We start from the raw sequence: 22,263 nt of genomic DNA on the forward strand, positions 1-22,263 counted from the left end.
TTTAGTTCCCTTTGTCCTTGGCCTACGGAGACCACTGACATCTTGAACTTGAGTGTAACCTGTGAAAGAAAATCAAATTTGTAACTTCCAAAATAATGTCTGTACATCTTGTGGGTCACTCAGAGTTTATATGTTTTCCTGGCCCAGCACAGGTGTTGTCACAATACTGTGTCCAGCAATTATATTTTCTCAGGCAGCAGGAACAAATGCCACTCTCACACAAAAGGAGCAATTAGCACTACTTCTCCTAGCTCCTGAGGATGAAATAAGTGGGGCAGGATGACCTGTATCAAACACCCAGCTGTTACACTGCATTAGAGATGGGCCTGCCATAGCCCACTGAACAAAGGAGCATGGTCAGACAAGTGAAGCAGAACCACTGGGGAGGCTGCCTTTGAATATCTAGGAGCACATTTACAAAAAAGTGGAGTAGGGCAGTTCCCCACCTTCCTGCACAAAAACAAGCCATGCAGGCATATTCTTTTTTCTGTATTTACTACAGAATACAGCACACATGGAAAGAGGAAAAACAAGGAGAGATAAAGATATATCTCCTTGTTATCCCTCCCCTGGGGACATGTATAGTTTTAAGGCATTCCAGGTTTACAGAACCATGTAAATCTGGCAATGAGTCAGAACCCATGGGTGTTGCATGGGAAAATCCACCACAATGTCCATGTAACTCCCCTATGAAACAGACTAAGGCAATGCAGCGACTTGTGCTGCCTTGCCTTACTCCATATCAACAAAGCAATTGAAAGCCACACAAAGTGGCTTTGCGTGGCCTCGTAGGTATGGGTCTTCGCTACGCTCCACAGTAGCATCATAAAGGGATGCTCCGACGGAACATAGGTCTTAGAGTGCAATACCCAGGCAGTGATGTCAGCAAGGTGTAGAGCTGAGATACCAGGAGCTGATGTGACCAGTAGCTCCTTGATAATGCCATTTTGGATTGTCCCAACATGCTGTCCAGGAGGGTTGGGACAGGGGTGGAGAGGTGATTGGTTAGGGGTGCCTGGCTTCTGGAACCGTCCTCGTCCCTTTATAAACGCTTGTTTAAGGGGGAGACTCTTTTGTTTGCCTGTGGATTTTTCAACTACTGTGCTGCTGGATCCTGGGCCTGCCATGGAGAACTGGAAGGAGGAACCCACTGAGCCCTACTTAGGACCCAGCACTTTGTCCAGTTGACTCCAGAAGCAGTGGGTTCCCCAATGGCGATTGAGGCTGGCCCTCTTACTCTCCCTGAGGAGCAGTAGGGGGAAGCCCTGGACTTTAATGCACCCACCAACTAAGCTACAAAGAAGAACTGGTGCAGCCACACCAGGTTGATAGAGCTTGCTGTGAGGAGTAAAATGAGTCCAGGATTGGCCAAATTGACTCAACGGGGCCAGAGTTATGACATGCTAAAGTTTAGCAACCTTTGATGGGTTTTCCTTCCCTCTGAGAATGTGGGGTTCTGCTGCCATTTAATAAATTCCCCTGAGGTGGACCACATCCTCGGAGATGGTGCAAGAAAGCTTAGAAGTGCTCTGTTGGGGCGACGTGTGTGAGGCCATTTCCCAGGGCAGGCTCCTAAAAGAGGGGCAGGGACCCCATCCCCAGACCCCCAGAATGTCAGACAGCAGAAGGGGCTGAGGACCCCATCGTTGGGCCCCAGGAAGGCAGCAGAAGGCTGTCCCAACCTTGCACTTCTGCCTGCTGGAGCGGGCAGATAAGAAGAAAGCCTGCTGGCTCCCGTGGCAGAATGCAGTTGAGCTGCCGGCGCAGGGAGCCAGTGTGGCAGGCGGAGGTGGGCACCCCATGCTACCGTCCAAAAAAAGGCAAGCTCTGGTTTGCCCAGCAGTGCCCTGGCTCCCCACCAAAAAAAGTGAAAAATATTATGGGAGGGTGTGTACAAAGGGGAAAAGCAACAATAAAATTACTGCAACTCTCCTTGGCTCAGTAGGAGAGGTGATAGTATGATATTCACTGCTCTGTGGAAACTTTCTCCACAATGCTTTGCAGGGTATTACTTTTGAAACACAATTTCAACTGTAATTCAGTCTGTATTGGTCCTGGGACAAATGGACCACCATCAAAACATTCAGCATGATGTGTTCTTGCTTTGCAGGTCATCTTCCGGGTCCTCACCCTATTTTCCTTGGGATCCCAAAACTATAATCTTTCCCTCTGTTTAAGACATTTTAAGCTACTCTATGGTTGGAGCTTTTTTTCTGCATTTGGGAGTATTTTGCCTCTAGAGTCTTTGTGTATAGTAACATGTTAAAAACCCTGAATGTATGTAATGCATTGTTCTTGTGATTGACCATTAAAGTCTAATGCCATGTATATGAAAGACTGCACAAACACACATTTTATTTCTGATAAATGTTTTATTGGGGTTTCAAGAGGCGTGTGTAAGGAAATGCCTCCTTGGCATGGTTGCCCCCTGACTTTTTGCCTTTGCTGATGCTATGTTTACAATTGAAAGTGTGCTGAGGCCTGCTAACCAGGCCCCAGCACCAGTGTTCTTTCCCTAACCTGTACTTTTGTATCCACAATTGACAGACCCTGGCATCCAGATAAGTCCCTTGTAACTGGTACTTCTAGTACCAAGGGCCCTGATGCCAAGGAAGGTCTCTAAGGGCTGCAGCATGTCTTATGCCACCCTGGAGACCTCTCACTCAGCACAGACACACTGCTTGCCAGCTTGTGTGTGCTAGTGAGAACAAAACGAGTAAGTCGACATGGCACTCCCCTCAGGGTGCCATGCCAGCCTCTCACTGCCTATGCAGTATAGGTAAGACACCCCTCTAGCAGGCCTTACAGCCCTAAGGCAGGGTGCACTATACCATAGGTGAGGGTACCAGTGCATGAGCATGGTACCCCTACAGTGTCTAAACAAAACCTTAGACATTGTAAGTGCAGGGTAGCCATAAGAGTATATGGTCTGGGAGTCTGTCAAACATGAACTCCACAGCACCATAATGGCTACACTGAAAACTGGGAAGTTTGGTATCAAACTTCTCAGCACAATAAATGCACACTGATGCCAGTGTACATTTTATTGCAAAATACACCCCAGAGGGCACCTTAGAGGTGCCCCCTGAAACTTAACCGACTGTCTGTGTAGGCTGACTAGTTCCAGCAGCCTGCCACACTAGAGACATGTTGTTGGCCCCATGGGGAGAGTGCCTTTGTCACTCTGAGGCCAGTAACAAAGCCTGCACTGGGTGGAGATGCTAACACCTCCCCCAGGCAGGAGCTGTAACACCTGGCGGTGAGCCTCAAAGGCTCACCCCTTTGTCACAGCCCAGCAGGGCACTCCAGCTTAGTGGAGTTGCCCGCCCGCTCCGGCCACGGCCCCCACTTTTGGCGGCAAGGCTGGAGGGAACAAAGAAAGCACAAGGAGGAGTCACTGACCAGTCAGGACAGCCCCTAAGGTGTCCTGAGCTGAGGTGACTCTGACTTTTAGAAATCCTCCATCTTGCAGATGGAGGATTCCCCCAATAGGGTTAGGATGGTGACCCCCACCCCTTGGGAGGAGGCACAAAGAGGGTGTACCCACCCTCAGGGCTAGTAGCCATTGGCTACTAACCCCCCAGACCTAAACACGCCCTTAAATTTAGTATTTAAGGGCTACCCTGAACCCTAGAAAATTAGATTCCTGCAAACTACAAGAAGAAGGACTGCCTAGCTGAAAACCCCTGCAGAGGAAGACCAGAAGACAACAACTGCCTTGGCTCCAGAAACTCACCGGCCTGTCTCCTGCCTTCCAAAGAACTCTGCTCCAGCGACGCTTTCCAAAGGGACCAGCGACCTCGGAATCCTCTGAGGACTGCCCTGCTTCGACGACGACCAGAAACTCCCGAGGACAGCGGACCTGCTCCAAAAAGACTGCAACTTTGTTTCAAGGAGCAGCTTTAAAGACCCCTGCAACTCCCCGCAAGAAGCGTGAGACTTGCAACACTGCACCCGGCGACCCCGACTCGGCTGGTGGAGAACCAACACCTCAGGGAGGACCCCCGGACTACTCTCCGACTGTGAGTACCAAAACCTGTCCCCCCTGAACCCCCACAGCGCCGCCTGCAGAGGGAATCCCGAGGCTTCCCCTGACCGCGACTCTCTGAAACCTAAGTCCCGACGCCTGGAAAAGACCCTGCACCCGCAGCCCCCAGGACCTGAAGGACCGGACTTCCACTGGAGAAGTGACCCCCAGGAGTCCCTCTCCCTTGCCCAAGTGGAGGTTTCCCCGAGGAAGCCCCCCCTTGCCTGCCTGCAGCGCTGAAGAGATCCGTTGATCTCTCATAGACTAACATTGCAAACCCGACGCTTGTTTCTACACTGCACCCGGCCGCCCCCGCGCTGCTGAGGGTGAAATTTCTGTGTGGGCTTGTGTCCCCCCCGGTGCCCTACAAAACCCCCCTGGTCTGCCCTCCGAAGACGCGGGTACTTACCTGCAAGCAGACCGGAACCGGGGCACCCCCTTCTCTCCATTCTAGCCTATGCGTTTTGGGCACCACTTTGAACTCTGCACCTGACCGGCCCTGAGCTGCTGGTGTGGTGACTTTGGGGTTGCTCTGAACCCCCAACGGTGGGCTACCTTGGACCAAGAACTGAACCCTGTAAGTGTCTTACTTACCTGGTAAAACTAACAAAAACTTACCTCCCCCAGGAACTGTGAAAATTGCACTGTGTCCACTTTTGAAATAGCTATTTGTGAATAACTTGAAAAGTATACATGCAATTGAAATGATTCAAAGTTCCTAATGTACTTACCTGCAATACCTTTCAAACAAGATATTACATGTTAAATTTGAACCTGTGGTTCTTAAAATAAACTAAGAAAAGATATTTTTCTATAACAAAACCTATTGGCTGGATTTGTCTCTGAGTGTGTGTACCTCATTTATTGTCTATGTGTATGTACAACAAATGCTTAACACTACTCCTTGGATAAGCCTACTGCTCGACCACACTACCACAAAATAGAGCATTAGTATTATCTCTTTACCACTATTTTACCTCTAAGGGGAACCCTTGGACTCTGTGCATGCTATTCCTTACTTTGAAATAGCACATACAGAGCCAACTTCCTACAGCGTGCATATGATTTATTGGTACCTTATTATCACCATTATGACAATACTTCAGGAACAAGTAATATCTTGTGATTACATAGTAATTGTTCAAACTCACTTGGTATGCTTGGGGACCCCTCCAAGGGGGTCAACAGTAATTAAACAATGTCAGCTACGGTATGTTCCACCTGCCAATGTATATTTGTAAATCGTTGCATAGTATATAGTAGCATGTGTGTAATACATGTACTTCTTTTTCTAAAGATAAAGTACTGACTGAAAAATAATTTATTTAGTGTTACTATTGTATGCCACTGATTGGTGATTACTAGCCACACCACGTCCCTTGAGTAGGCCTTGGACTACTCCACCTCACTACCCTCTGAGAGGCAAGCGCTACAATGGGGTGTTTGGTTCCCACTGAGAACAACTGAGGAATTATCACTTATGCTAGCCAAACAACTAATAAACCAATTTCCAACCGGGACTTACCCGATGCATGTCCTCTCCCTAGATGCGCTGGAAGCAAATGTCTTCCAGCGCTGCGCTGGCTGCATTTGATGATGTTGGTGCAAGCACATCATCAGATGGCTGACGGCGGGGTTGGGGGTGGCAGCGGAAGTGCCTCCGCTGTCATGCCTGGTGGAGGGTTTAGAGTGGCAGCCCACTGTGGGAAAGCCAGTGCTTCCCCTGTGGGTCGATGCGAGGAGAGAACTGTTCCATCCTCAGCACACGCCCACTGTGGCGGAGGACAGAACTGTTCTGTCTTCAGCACATAAATGGTTAAGAAATATACTGGGGTATGGAATAAGGGAAAACACTCAACAATTTGTGCTAAATCACTTTGTTAATCTCAGTTTCCTTTCTGGTAATTGGTTGGTATGTATTGTGACCATAACAAAGGATAAGTAACAGCTGCCATATCATCTCCCCCTCAGGGCGGATGAAAGTAAGTTGACTTTCTACTTATGGTATACTATGCTTAATATACGTGGTTCCTACTTAAGCTATGTTAGAGCACAGCGTGATAAGCTTTAATCCGCCCTTCAGGAGTCCCACCTGGGAATACATTATCCCCCATACCTGAGCAAGGAAGCCTGTTGTTTAGAGAGACACCATCCACATGTATGCCAGGGAACTTGTAGTCTCAGCAAGCAATTGTAGCAAAGTGAATCAGCATGTGGTCATGGTCATTTGGCTGGAATCTCCCTTTAACGTGCATGGGACAGAGAAGTGTTTTTATAATAAAACAGCTGATGTTCTGAGAAAATGTCCCCATGTAATGATGTGTATGTTCCTGTGAATGTCGGAGATGCAGTGTACCAGTTTGCTGGCAACTCTATCTGGCTGCATCCTTGAGGAAAACACAAATTGAAAAGAATGTCTTGCTAGAAACTCAATGCTTTCCAAGGCCAAAGATAAAGAAAATAAAACAGCAACACGAATGTGGCCTATGCTGAAGTAATAAAAATGAAGCAGAATAAAATGTAACTGGGGTAAAGGGCCCAAGAGGCAGGCCCAGATGCTAAAATAACATGCCTAAAGACGTTACTAAAATGGCTATACAGCTACTCCCTTGTATCCAGCTACATCCGGAGAAGACTCTGTACTGTGCCCAAACTTCACCATTGAATACATGTCAGTCTATCCTTACGGGTGCTATTTTCTATATATAATTATGTTGGCCAGTCAAAGGCTCAGACAGAAACGCATTGCCATATTTGTTTGAATAGCACTATGCACTTTTGTACGATACAAGAAATAAGAAAATAAATAACCTTTTGAGTTGATGGATGGTGCCGGCGTCATTCCTGCCATGAGAAGCTGGTAAATATTGCCTCTCTAATGCTGTGTAATGACTTTTGTCTAAATATATATATATATATATATATATATGTATTTCAAAAGGGTTGCCCTCAAAGGTGAAGACGCACTCACGGCAAGCGTTTTTTATTTCAAAAGTGACTTGTCATCAAGAATTCCTCAGTTCTTGCCTAACGCGTTTCGGGCTACAGCAGCCCTTGTTCACAGGTATCCAAAGCAGAAATGTGCACTGTTGTGCTTTCACTGAGCCTTAAATCGCATGCTAATTGATAAAATTCGCCTCCGGTAAAACCTTCCATCAACCAATACTGCATGCTGGGATTTCGAGTCCAGTAGCACTCAATATTACCCTCCTGTGGGTGTGCACACTTTATGCTTCTCTGTAATTTATGATGTATAAACCTCCAGTGGGCCTCTTGATGGCAGCAGTCATTAATTAATTACCAAATTCTTGCCGTTCCGCATACCGGTGCAGTCACTCTGTGCAGACCCACTTAACATTTCTGTGGCGGTGCAGTCTCCCTGGCTGGGCTGCCGTGTAACATGAATTTCAAAAGGGTTGCCCTCAAAGGTGAAGACGCACTCACGGCAAGCGTTTTTTATTTCAAAAGTGACTTGTCATCAAGAATTCCTCAGTTCTTGCCTAACGCGTTTTGGGCTACAGCAGCCCTTGTTCACAGGCATCCAAAGCAGAAATGTGCACAGTTGTGCTTTCACTGAGCCTTAAATCGCATGCTAATTGATAAAATTCGCCTCCGGTGAAACCTTCCATCAACCAATACTGCATGCTGGGATTTCGAGTCCAGTAGCACTCAATATTACCCTCCTGTGGGTGTGCACACTTTATGCTTCTCTGTAATTTATGATGTAAAAACCTCCAGTGGGCCTCTTGATGGCAGCAGTCATTAATTAATTACCAAATTCTTGCCGTTCCGCATACCGGTGCAGTCACTCTGTGCAGACCAACTTAATATTTCTGTGGCGGTGCAGTCTCCTCGGCTGGGCTGCCATGTAACATGTATTTCAAAAGGGTTGCCCTCAAAGGTGAAGACGCACTCACGGCAAGCGTTTTGGATGCCTGTGAACAAGGGCTGCTGTAGCCCGAAACGCGTTAGGCAAGAACTGAGGAATTCTTGATGACAAGTCACTTTTGAAATAAAAAACGCTTGCCGTGAGTGCGTCTTCACCTTTGAGGGCAACCCTTTTGAAATACATATATATATATATATATATATATATATATATATATATATATATATATATATATATATATATATAGATATATATATTATACCTACTGGCAGCTGCCAGTAGGTAGTTATAGTAAGGACCATATAATAGTGGCCACAATACAAATTTCTATAAATCCTATTGTTAATTTTGAACTTTGCAGAACCATTAACCTGTAAATCTAATAATCTAAAATCAAGAAATGGGCCTGGATGGTTGAAATCATCTATGAGAAAATAGGCCGGGATGATTAATGAAAATGTGGCATTCATGATATTTGGAATTATGAAATACCAAAAATGTGTTTTTTTTTAAAGTATTGTACTGAATATAGATATATGAAGTTGGAATTAAAAATGAGTATGACTATGTAAACAATTTTTTTATTTAATTTTGATGTAGTAAAAGGAAAAGTGATTTACACCTGGATGTCTAAAATATGTTTTGATTACTTATGTTTCTTTGAAATTGTACGCATTCAATGGAAGTACATTTATGGTTATACAAAGTACCAAATTAACAATAGGATTTATAGAAATTTGTATTGTGTGCTTCACTATTATATTGTTCTAATATTTACTGGTCTGGGATTCTGGTTTCCAGTTTACACATCCTGGCAACAGATGTGTTTAAGTGTTAGACCACCATATGTGTTAACAACATGATCCAACAGTTTTGAGGGATGTGCTGCTGAGTGAGTCACTGTTGCCTTTATTTTGTTGACAGTTAGGATCATGCTTCCCTAGGAAAAGCGTTTTTTGAATTGCCTATATCTTTGGCGCCGTTTGGCAAATCTTAATTAAATTTTCACAAAAAATGTGTGGTGATGATTCTTGTTGCGCGTGGAATGTTTCGGGGTGATCCGTCAAGCGGGGGCCGAGAAAAAGGTGGCTCAAAAAACATTGCATTTCCTATGTTAATTTCCATTGGATTCTTTAGAAACGACTACAGGCTGAACCACTGGATGTAATTACACCAAATTTGCAGAAAGCTAGCTGTCGGTAGGCAGATTACACTTTTGCTTATTTTGAGTAAATCCATTCAGCAGTTTTTGAGAAATTTAAATTTGAATATCTATGGCCGCAAAGTATTTGCAAACAAAGACGAGCTTGTGCAGTGACATGCACAGCTCTGCTTGGCTACCAACACTTGATACCAGGAAGTTTTGACAGCCATCTTGGGATTCACTCAGCTTGAGCCAGTCCCAGAAAAAACTAAAAATAATATAAAAGGGGCCAGGATAGGGACACCCTGACCCGTTAGCACTGGTTGGGTGGAGAACAAAAAAAAAACGTTTTAATTATTTTTTGCCGCACGTTTGCAAGATTTGTGGCAAAAAATTAAGAAAAAAAAGTGTGGGCTCCCCCGCTTGTGTTTTTTTATTAGGCCACTGGGTAGGCCAGGTCTTGAAGGCATTAAAGATTTTGTGCGGCAGGGCCTTCCAGACCTCCCCTACCAGCTCTGGGGACCACCACCCCCCCGGAGCTTTCATTTTTTTTTTATATGCGGGGGGCCCTGGTGCCCCCACTGCTCTAGGGACCACCACCTCCCCAAAGCTTACATTTTTATCTATGGGAGGCCCATGACCCCTGCGCCCCAGGGGAAACCACCCCGAGGCTTCTATTGTATCATACACGGGGACCACCACCCACTGGGAAAAAGTGTAAAAAAAAGAGAGGGTGTCCTTATGGAACCCGTCGGGACCACCACCCCCGGGGCTATGTCCTGTGGGAGGGGGGCCACTGATGGCACTTGGAACAGCCACCCCCATTGACGGCTCCTGCTATGTCCCAGGGTGCCCAACCCCAGCCACAGCAAACACTTTGGTTTTCGACAGCAGGACCTTGAAAGCAGGTCAGCACTGTCAAAACCTGAAGTTTCTTCTCTGTCCCCTGCAAGAGTGCAGGGGACAGAGATTAAATTATTAATCAAGCACGGAGGTGCTCTCAAAACAGCTCCATGCCTGTTGAAGCAAAGGCACTGCAAGGGAAGCCTTAAGGCTTCCCCCACGGTGCCAGATAGCCCTTACAAGGTTTTTGATTATTTTTTTATAGTAAATAAATAATATGAAAGCCCATAAAGTGAAAAAAGAAACCCCCATAGCTTGGTGTGAAGGTTGCAGACTTTTAACGCTATGCTATGGGGGTTTGAGTCCAGCTTGTCTCATTTCCATTTTTTAAAAAAAATTATTATATTTTTAAAACAACAAATATATATATTTTTTTTTATTGGAGACAAATAACTAATTCTAAGTATATCAGACATCAAACTCCATCTCTCTCCCTCTCACTTTCTTTCCCTATCTCTACCTCTCTTTAAATTAATTCTACCACTCACAGACCCACTCAGACACTCATGCACCCACTCACAGACCCACTCAGACTCTCACATAGCCACTCACAGACCCACTCAGACCCTCATGCACTCACTCACAGCCCTAGTCAGACTCCCATGCTCCCACTCAGACCCACTCAGACAGTTACGCACTCACTCAAACACCCACTCAGACTGTGACACACCCACTCACACACCCACTGACATCCTGATGCACCCACTCACAGACCCGCGCACGTACTGTCGCACCCAGTAAAACACTGATGTACACACTCTCAAACCCAGACAGACACTCTGACTGCCATCCTTACCCCCAGATACAGCCTCACAACTATTTTCACACCCACAGAGGCCACGGCTAACTTCCACAGTGTATGCACAAAGTGCAGAGCACAACTTCGGATTGAGTGGTTAGGGCTGCAGGCCCGCCCTTGCGGGCAACCCCCACTTCACACTGAGAAGGCAGTGCACAGTGCAAGGTTGGGGATTATAGGGGGTTGGCCTCAGGGCCGGGTCGCAGGCAGTGGTTGGATTCAGGTATAGCAATTGAAATTACTATACGTTAAAGAAAACTTAAAGGGCCAGGTCGTAGACAGTGGTTGGATTCAGGTATAGCAATTAAAATTACAATACTGTTAAAAAATTCACTGAAAAAAACAAAGGTTTCAGGGACATTATAGTTAGGTTCTGAATTTACTTGTACAAAACCATAGAAACCACAGAAATTGAGCAGCTAAAGTTAGAGTTCTTTCAGGTAATTAAAACTTGCACCGTACAGTAACTATATCTCGCGCCTTTGCCATGTACAGCTAATTACTCATTTTGTTGGCCTTTGAACTGTGCACTTTACCACTGCTAAACAGTGCTAAAGAGTTTGTGCTCTCTCCCTAAAACATGATTTAATTGGTGTGTACCAAATTGCATATTCAATTTGCTTATAATTTCCTAGTAAAGTGAACTACGTGTGTCCAGGGCCTGAAAATTAAATTAAATGCTACTAGTGAGTCTACAATACTGAGTGTGCCACCCACGTAAGCAGCCCCTTAACCATGTCTCAGGCCTGTCATAGCAGAGCCTGTGTGCGCAGTTTTAAACAGCCATGTCAACCCAGCAAGATTAACCCTCTGCTCAAACCTTCCTTTTTTTAATGCACATAAATCACCCCTAGGATAGGCCCTGGACAGCCCAGAGGGCAGGGTGCAATGTATTTAAAAAAGTAGGACATGTACTTTTAAGTTTCACCTGATGTTGAAAAACTCTTACATTCCTTTTTAGGTACTACAAGGCCTGCCTCTCCCTTAGGATAACGTTAGAATTGCCTTATTACATTTTTATAAATGCAACTTACAATTATGAAGAGCTAGACTTTTCAATTTTGGTGTGTCTGGAATCCTAATTTAAAATCCTAACTTATGGTGAAGTCGGAATTTAAATTACAGTTCTGAAAATACCACTTTCAGAAAGTTAGCATGTTCTTATTTTAGCCATTTGGTGCCTGCTGCCTGTCTCTGATCATTTGTCTGGGGTCCGTGACAGTTGGGCTTTGTGCATTCCCTCTAGTCAGCCAAACACAATGGGATCTTAGGTGTGACTTGATGGGCCTCAATGGGCCATTAACTGACTTGATGGCCGGTGGAGCTGAGCTCTATATACCCCATGGAGTGAGTCTAGAGCCAGCACAGGAAGGGAGGACCTCTGTGCTCTTCAAAGCCCGGTCGTTAAAGTCTCCCCACCTCAAAGACACCACTGGGCATAAGTACTGGACCTCTGACACCATCAATTTCAGTACACTTCTGGACCTGTGGATAACCTGCCAGGAAGAAGGACTGCTGTGCTGCTAAAGGATTGCCACTGTCCTGGACTGCTGCTCTAAAAGAACTGCTTTCTTGCTTTGCTGACCTGCTGCCTCTTTACCTGGGTGAAAAAGACTGGACCCACATTTCTTAAACCCAGAACCCAGAGTGATGCCAAGGGCCAGCTGACTGTTCTCCTGAATTAAGTCACAGGGACATAAGAGACTTCCACCTCCTCTACCCTTGCACCTGGACTCTGCCATCTGTGAGTCTGCTCTGCCAAGTGGTGCCACCCCTTGGGCCTAAGGTGCTTGCTGCAGTGGAAACACTCACTTGCACCTTCGTGTGGGTCAGAACTGGTGCATGGCCACCTTTGCGTGGGTCGGAACCAGTGCATCACCACCTTTACGTGGGTCAGAACCAGTGCATCGCCCACACTCTGTGGATTTGAGTCAGCGCCTGGCCATCAGGACCATCACATTTCAGAGCCGACACACCGCTGCTGTTGCATGAATAAATTTGAAGCATCTTTGCTACTGTGTAGGAGTAACAATGTACAGCCTTCGCTGCAGACATTGACGCAGGTGCATTGTTTCAGTCTGCACCCCACATTTCATCTTCATCGTGGAAGCAACCAGGATTAAGGTACTTTTGCTTAGCGGGCCTCACTGGATCTCTGTAGCCAGCCACGCCCCATCACGGTTAGCCTGAACTTTTGACTTTGCTCTGTGGTGGTGCAACCAAATATCCCTGTTTGGCGTGGCTGGCTTCTAAGCGCTATTGCAGTTTATTCTTTAAAAAAAATCTAATCTCAAGTACTACTAATTGGATTTTGTTGTTCTGGTCTTGTTTTATTTATTGAATCAAGCTCTATTTTTCTAACCAGGTGTGGTATCTTTTTCTGTGGTGTTTTCACTGTGTTACTGTATGAAGAGTTGCAAAATACTTTGCAAACTGCCTCTTAAGTTAAGCTAACTGCTTTATGCAAAGCCACCAGAGGGCGAGTACAGGTGTGTTTGTGACTTACCCTGACTAGGATTGTGGTTCGTGCTTGGACAGGGTGCATACCACTGCCATCCAGAAACCTAACTTCTAAAAGATGCCCATTGGACACTGTGCCAAACTCCCCTAAATCCAGGATTTAAGGTGCTCCCGTGACACCAGATCCTCTGATCACCTGGAATAAAGAAGAGAAAAGAAGGACTGTGTCTGTGCTTCACCTGGACTGCAAAAAAGAGCATCTACACTAGTCACTGCACCCTGCGACATAAAGAGGCTCCATAACTTTGTCTCAAGGACAGATGTATTCCCTCTGAAAGTGCCAAGACAAACTAGAATCTCCAAGGACTAGTTGAGCTGTTGAGCTAGTCTCCTGTTGACAGCCTCAGGCACATCAAAGTACTGTTTTTGATTGAGGGCACTGCCTACTCCCCACACCTTAGTGTCCCATATCCCACAGAACATAATCCTGTAAACATCTACGTGCTGCACTTCTGCAATTGTAACCTTTAACTTCCCCTACAGCCTATCATTGCTTCTAGTAACATCTAAGTTAACTTCCCGTAGCATAACCTTTAGCTTCTTGCCTTGCCCAGGTGTGAGCTTGTCCACACCCTCCCTTTGAGCCTGGTTTGCCACTGGCAACAACAATAAAAAGTAGCTGCATGTGTACCTGTAGGGCTACACATCCAGCGGTCTCCTGGACTACTCCACTCCCCCACTAAACCCGTGGGGCACACTTACATGTGATCGACTGCCCCCCAAAACCCCATTAGAGCGCTGCTAATGATGTATCATTATATTTAAAGTTAATTGGTTCTGGTTACAAGCAGAGGCTTATTCGTGCAGGATCTCACACCTCGTCTTCATCTCGAGTTCTTGTTGTGACTACACCTCTGTACAATGATGTTGTTTTTTGATTGCTGCTTTCATTATTTAAAAATGTCAGCACATCAAACAGTACGTTTGAGGGGTCTCCAAACAGTACAGATTAGGCCATCTTGTCTAATCTCCTAATAGCACTGAAGGCAGACCTGCAAATAACTTAACATCTGGCAGCTGTAATTGTGGGACTCTAACAATACATGTTTTTGGTCGCAATACATGGGGTGGGGCTATATCTTTTAACTACCTCTGTTTTGTGAACATTATGATGTTCTGTGTATTGAACCAGTTCTCCAGCCCATGAAGTCAGTCTACTTGCAGCCACACCAGCAGAACACATACCTGGATGGGAAATTGTGTCACCTCCACAGGATCACACAGACTGTCAGCAGGCAATGAGTAGTCAAACTAACACAAAGCTAAAAAGTCTTGCTTATTCACCAACATTTCATCCTTCACAAGTGGTAATCAATTTTTAACAATTCAGAGTGCTATCTCAATACAATTTGTTTTAACTCAAATTTGTGAAAGAAGTCGTTAGTGAATTATTGTCTTGCATATATGGTTTACTTTCATGATCAGTTTAGAGCACTGAGTTGCTGAAAAAGGGTTTCTGGTTAAATAGTTGTGTGTAGCTAGAATCCAACTGGGTGCAAACTGTAGACCCTACTGGTTACCAGGATGTGGCATAACAGCCAGAGCTGCAGACTTTGGAGTTAAGGAAGCCGGTTCAAGTATCAGAGTCAGCTCAACATGCTGTGATTCTGTCCAAATCACTTACAGGCATATTTATGACCGGGTTTTCATTCCTCTTTCAGCACGCAATGTGATGCAAGAGCATTGCAAACCTCATGTCAGATTTTTTAAGCCATGCAATGGCACCTTGCATGGCTCTGGGTGGCTCCAAAAATCTGGAGTAGCGGAACGTAGGAGAAATTACTACATTGCGTTACTCTGCCTTAGCAAGCTATTCCATGGGCATTGCAAGGGTTTTCCCATGCACCTCCCATGGTTTTTGATGCATTCCCAGATTTACAAGAACTATTAAACCCAGGAATGTGTAAAAATCTTATACCTTCCCAGGGGAGGAGTAATGAGTCGAAATATCTCTTATTCTCATTTTGCAGCACACATAGAAAGAAGAATATGCCTTCTACGATTGTGTTCCTTTCTGCGCAAAAACAATTCTGCATGCAAGGCAGACACCCTTGCATCATGGTGTGCACCTGCACAGGGGAAAGGACAGGAATGGACTGCATTGCCTTAAATACAATCCTGAATTTTCCAAATGACGCAGTGCAGCAAGGTAACTTGCTGCACTGCGCAGCGCCACCTCTTCCTAAATGTGCCTCTAAATCTTTTAATCAGCCATTGGCTAACCTTACTGTAAGTGAAATATTCTGACCTTTATGAAGAAGTACAAAGTACCATGACATTGTGCACTTTTGAAAGCAAAAATGAACATTTGATTTTCATAACTGCATCCAACAATAACGCCACTCCACTCTACACCAATCCACTTTATGTCACTCCTCTCTACTCCCCTTCTCTCCACTATGCACTGCTCCACTCTAAGGGCCATATGTACAAAGCCATTTAGCATTTCTTAACAGACGAATCGCTATTTCAGGCTGTTAAGAAACGCTTAATGAGTCACAGGGACATAAGAGACTTCCACCTCCTTTACCCTTGCACCTGGACTCTGCCATCTGTGAGTCTGCTCTGCCAAGTGGTGCCACCCCTTGGGCCTAAGGTGCTTGCTGCAGTGGAAACACTCACTTGCACCTTCGTGTGGGTCAGAACTGGTGCATGGCCACCTTTGCGTGGGTCGGAACCAGTGCATCACCGCCTTTACGTGGGTCACAACCAGTGCATCGCCCACACTCTGTGGATTTGAGTCAGCGCCTGGCCATCAGGACCATCACATTTCAGAGCCGACACACCGCTGCTGTTGCATGAATAAATTTGAAGCATCTTTGCACTGTGTAGGAGTACCAATGTACAGCCTTTGCTGCAGACATTGACGCAGGTGCATTGTTTCAGTCTGCACCCCACATTTCATCTTCATCGTGGAAGCAACCAGGATTAAGGTACTTTTGCTTAGCGGGCCTCACTGGATCTCTGTAGCCAGCCACGCCCCATCACGGTTAGCCTGAACTTTTGACTTTGCTCTGTGGTGGTGCAACCAAATATCCCTGTTTGGCGTGGCTGGCTTCTAAGCGCTATTGCAGTTTATTCTTTTTAAAAAATCTAATCTCAAGTACTACTAATTGGATTTTGTTGTTCTGGTCTTGTTTTATTTATTGAATCAAGCTCTATTTTTCTAACCAGGTGTGGTATCTTTTTCTGTGGTGTTTTCACTGTGTTACTGTATGAAGAGTTGCAAAATACTTTGCAAACTGCCTCTTAAGTTAAGCTAACTGCTTTATGCAAAGCCACCAGAGGGCGAGTACAGGTGTGTTTGTGACTTACCCTGACTAGGATTGTGGTTCGTGCTTGGACAGGGTGCATACCACTGCCATCCAGAAACCTAACTTCTAAAAGATGCCCATTGGACACTGTGCCAAACTCCCCTAAATCCAGGATTTAAGGTGCTCCCGTGACACCAGATCCTCTGATCACCTGGAATAAAGAAGAGAAAAGAAGGACTGTGTCTGTGCTTCACCTGGACTGCAAAAAAGAGCATCTACACTAGTCACTGCACCCTGCGACATAAAGAGGCTCCATAACTTTGTCTCAAGGACAGATGTATTCCCTCTGAAAGTGCCAAGACAAACTAGAATCTCCAAGGACTAGTTGAGCTGTTGAGCTAGTCTCCTGTTGACAGCCTCAGGCACATCAAAGTACTGTTTTTGATTGAGGGCACTGCCTACTCCCCACACCTTAGTGTCCCATATCCCACAGAACATAATCCTGTAAACATCTACGTGCTGCACTTCTGCAATTGTAACCTTTAACTTCCCCTACAGCCTATCATTGCTTCTAGTAACATCTAAGTTAACTTCCCGTAGCATAACCTTTAGCTTCTTGCCTTGCCCAGGTGTGAGCTTGTCCACACCCTCCCTTTGAGCCTGGTTTGCCACTGGCAACAACAATAAAAAGTAGCTGCATGTGTACCTGTAGGGCTACACATCCAGCGGTCTCCTGGACTACTCCACTCCCCCACTAAACCCGTGGGGCACACTTACATGTGATCGACTGCCCCCCAAAACCCCATTAGAGCGCTGCTAATGATGTATCATTATATTTAAAGTTAATTGGTTCTGGTTACAAGCAGAGGCTTATTCGTGCAGGATCTCACACCTCGTCTTCATCTCGAGTTCTTGTTGTGACTACACCTCTGTACAATGATGTTGTTTTTTGATTGCTGCTTTCATTATTTAAAAATGTCAGCACATCAAACAGTACGTTTGAGGGGTCTCCAAACAGTACAGATTAGGCCATCTTGTCTAATCTCCTAATAGCACTGAAGGCAGACCTGCAAATAACTTAACATCTGGCAGCTGTAATTGTGGGACTCTAACAATACATGTTTTTGGTCGCAATACATGGGGTGGGGCTATATCTTTTAACTACCTCTGTTTTGTGAACATTATGATGTTCTGTGTATTGAACCAGTTCTCCAGCCCATGAAGTCAGTCTACTTGCAGCCACACCAGCAGAACACATACCTGGATGGGAAATTGTGTCACCTCCACAGGATCACACAGACTGTCAGCAGGCAATGAGTAGTCAAACTAACACAAAGCTGAAAAGTCTTGCTTATTCACCAACATTTCATCCTTCACAAGTGGTAATCAATTTTTAACAATTCAGAGTGCTATCTCAATACAATTTGTTTTAACTCAAATTTGTGAAAGAAGTCCTTAGTGAATTATTGTCTTGCATATATGGTTTACTTTCATGATCAGTTTAGAGCACTGAGTTGCTGAAAAAGGGTTTCTGGTTAAATAGTTGTGTGTAGCTAGAATCCAACTGGGTGCAAACTGTAGACCCTACTGGTTACCAGGATGTGGCATAACAGCCAGAGCTGCAGACTTTGGAGCTAAGGAAGCCGGTTCAAGTATCGGAGTCAGCTCAACATACTGTGATTCTGTCCAAATCACTTACAGGCATATTTATGACCGGGTTTTCATTCCTCTTTCAGCACGCAATGTGATGCAAGAGCATTGCAAACCTCATGTCAGATTTTTTAAGCCATGCAATGGCACCTTGCATGGCTCTGGGTGGCTCCAAAAATCTGGAGTAGCGGAACGTAGGAGAAATTACCACATTGCGTTACTCTGCCTTAGCATGCTATTCCATGGGCATTGCAAGGGTTTTCCCATGCACCTCCCATGGTTTTTGATGCATTCCCAGATTTACAAGAACTATTAAACCCAGGAATGTGTAAAAATCTTATACCTTCCCAGGGGAGGAGTAATGAGTCGAAATATCTCTTATTCTCATTTTGCAGCACACATAGAAAGAAGAATATGCCTTCTACGATTGTGTTCCTTTCTGCGCAAAAACAATTCTGCATGCAAGGCAGACACCCTTGCATCATGGTGTGCACCTGCACAGGGGAAAGGACAGGAATGCACTGCATTGCCTTAAATACAATCCTGAATTTTCCAAATGACGCAGTGCAGCAAGGTAACTTGCTGCACTGCGCAGCGCCACCTCTTCATAAATGTGCCTCTAAATCTTTTAATCAGCCATTGGCTAACCTTACTGTAAGTGAAATATTCTGACCTTTATGAAGAAGTACAAAGTACCATGACATTGTGCACTTTTGAAAGCAAAAATGAACATTTGATTTTCATAACTGCATCCAACAATAACGCCACTCCACTCTACACCAATCCACTTTATGTCACTCCTCTCTACTCCCCTTCTCTCCACTATGCACTGCTCCACTCTAAGGGCCATATGTACAAAGCCATTTAGCATTTCTTAACAGACGAATCGCTATTTCAGGCTGTTAAGAAACGCTTAATGAGCTTTTCAGATGTGAAGCACCCTTCAGGGAATCGCAAATTGTGATTTCTACCCAGTAAATATGGGAGCTCCACTGGTGGAGCAGACTTTTTTTTACCCACCCATAGATATATGTCACGTTTGTAATGGAGTAACCCATCCCCCAAACTCTAAATCTATTTCTCATAGCCTCATTTACACCAAACTGGTGCATCAATCACAATGCACCAGTTTGCTCGAGCCACCCTGAGCCCCCCCCCCATGACACCATGGTAGCACTGTATTTACAATACAGCACACCATGGTGCTCATTAGAACAGCTGCATCAGAAATACTGATGCAGTTGTGGCACTTTGCTGGACTAGCAGCAAACATTTTGACACTAGTCCAGCAAAGCTCAGGCAGGCCCATTTAAAACAGCCCAGCGTCACATTAGCTCCTGCCCTTGAGCAGGCATTAAAAAAATTACACTAGAACGATGCAGTGAAATCTTGTAAATTTCACTGCGCCATTCCTGCAGGTCTCCTAAGCAGGGAATCACCTCCATTGCATACATTATACCTAGTGCAGTTATAATGTGGTGCAAGGGTCTACAAACTGGTGCAATGGTACCATTGACCAGTTTGTAAAATGGCGCGGGGTTGGGGACTGTTCTGGGCCACTGTAGCATCAAAAACATGACGCTATGACGGTGAAAGGGCTTTTAAATGAGCCCGTTCGTTTTTTTAAAGCCTCCTCATTAAGATAATTCTTTGATGGTGATATTCTATTTGAAAGCTGATCAAAGGTGTGCTCTTTTAAAATTTTCATGGAAGTAATTTTGTTTGTACTCTTTAACATATCTTTTGCTCTTGTATTGCAGCTCCTTCAATTATGGATCAGGCCAAAGATAAGGGAGCTGTTGAGGGACTATTTCTGCATAGAGGAATTCTTTTGTCAAAAAGCTTCACAACACCTGAATATATAGATTCCCTTGAGCACTTTCCAGTAAGGGACAGTGATGTCTATTTATTCACTTATCCAAAGTCTGGTAAGAATGAATCACTTAATTTTTTGATTTCTACAAGCATAATATTTACATTTTTTATTTTTTTATTTTAAAATATTTTTTATTGGTTTTGATGATAGAATATTACAATAACGAATACTTACACAGCTGCTGTTCATCCATGAAACAAATGGTATATTGGTTCAGCAGCGGTCTTTGTTACTCTCTGTTTCTAGGTGAATCCGAGGTTACAGTACCAAAGAAAATGTATTCTCATCTCTTTCCCAGGCACCATATCCTCTCAGGTAGAATGCGGTATATATCACACCCCTATGTTTCTCCCCTTGAACTCCACATCTTTTCAAATATTTTCGGGGCAATCCCCCATATACTTTTCACACACATATACCAGTTCATATCTTTTTTGCATTATTTTATCATAGGTGGGACATCCGCATGACTCATTTGACCTCACTATCATTCCCTACCAAAGATCTGCTATGTTTGCCAAAACACAACATATTGGGTCCCACGGGATTTTTATTTTTAACTATTAGAATATGAGCTGAGATTGCTCCTATAGGGTTCCGCCCCCTAAATATCAACTTTGAAGTTAACTTATTGGATTTAACATGGGGACATTATCCGGGGTGGGCCAGGGCCTTAGGGTCGGTGCAAGCTCATACATTTTTAATGAGCTCGGGAGGGAACAGGCATGGGGTGCCCACCCCAAAGCTCTATGTGACAGGGGGCCCAATCTCTCTGGCTAGTTCTTGCACCAAAAGGCCAGGGAACTCATCTCTGGCCCTTGAATCAAGCTGAAGGGGAGCACCATTGCACCCCCCAATGAAAGAGGAGGCGGTGGGAGGACCATAGTGCTCCCCAGAGAAAGCCAATCTGGGTCAGGAGCCCCACATCACAACAGGAAAGGCACCTATGACCCCCTCTCCGGGACCGGAACTACAATGGCCTCACTCATGCTCAGTGTGTCTGTGTATGGAGGGAGCAGTGCAGGCATCATGCACAAAATACCCTGTCAACATGGAGGGGGAAGGGAAGAACTCAATTGCTGGTTCCTGCGGTGCAGAGTTGGATGTCAGCTGAATGTCAGCTGGATGCAAAGCTGGCAGGGGCAGCCAGATCTGGGCTTGTGTGCTGCCCCTGAAATGGAAGCATGTAGGGGTTCATAGGTGGGAGCGGGCACACTCAAAGAAAAAAACTAAATGGAAATGGCTCTCATGAGAGCCAGTAACACAACATTCACAACTCTTCCAACTGAAATCCCTCATAGTGACTCAGGAGAGGCTCATTTACATATTTTTCTTGTCTTGTGGAGACCCCAGAATGGCAGGGGCACTACCAATGTTAATAAAATTATGAGGGGCTACAGGAGTGAAGCAGTCCCCCCCAGAAGGTTTTAAAAAACATAACCTATGTTTCTGAGGGGTCCTAAAATATATACCCAACAAACAAAAAGGGTTTTTTATCATATTTAAAGCACTCCTAAGATTGGAGCTTTTGGTTTCCAGTTGGGTGTGTAGCACCCTTTAGGAGTTGTCTCTAGAACTGCGTTTTATTTGACTTGAAGGTGTATAGGAGTGATGCATATGTATATTATGTTTGTTCCGAATGCTTTATATATTTATGTTGACAGTGATTGCTCAGCATTGTTGAAATGCTTTATTGATAATAATTGTTGGGGCATCAAATAAGATTACAGAATGTCATCAAATTAATTTTTGATCTGCCTTATGTATATATTTGTCAATTACTGCCTAGTATTTTATAATGGGTGTAGTAAATGTACTTTTCCTTTTTCTAAAGAAAAGGCACTGACTAGACAGTGATGGTTCAAGTGTTAGTAACTCACCTCCCCTGAGTAGGCCTTGGACTGCTCCGCTTCACTGCCCAGAGTGAGTCAAGCACTACAATGATGTGCTTGGTTCCCAGTAGGAGAAATTGAGGACCCATTAATTTTGCAGGCCTCACACCCTGCACAACTAATAACCCAATGTTCTACATTGGTGTTCACCACTCGTAAGCATTCATAACATTTCTTTCATTCAAGAAAAACTTTGTTTGACCAATTTACATGTCCATAAAAGCATAAATACCATACATAAATCAAAAGTTAATAAATAGTTTAAAACATCTAAACTACAGATCTTTAGCAAACAAAAATACATAACAT

At 44.7% G+C, this 22,263-nt stretch overlaps 1 protein-coding gene across 4 annotated transcripts in view; it reads left to right on the top strand.

Annotated features, from left to right (window-relative positions):
- Positions 1–22,263, top strand: part of LOC138295898 (amine sulfotransferase-like) — an 895,551-nt gene that overhangs the window by 196,851 nt on the left and 676,437 nt on the right. For all 4 annotated transcript variants that reach the window (XM_069234511.1, XM_069234512.1, XM_069234510.1 and 1 more), the window contains one exon: positions 19,947–20,114. In XM_069234511.1, the coding sequence (XP_069090612.1) occupies positions 19,958–20,114 (157 nt within the window). In that variant the 5' untranslated portion in view covers positions 19,947–19,957. The remainder of the gene's footprint in view (positions 1–19,946; positions 20,115–22,263) is intronic.

This window comes from Pleurodeles waltl, chromosome 5 (genome assembly GCF_031143425.1).
Source record: "Pleurodeles waltl isolate 20211129_DDA chromosome 5, aPleWal1.hap1.20221129, whole genome shotgun sequence".
NCBI classification, from domain to species: Eukaryota; Metazoa; Chordata; class Amphibia; order Caudata; family Salamandridae; genus Pleurodeles; species Pleurodeles waltl.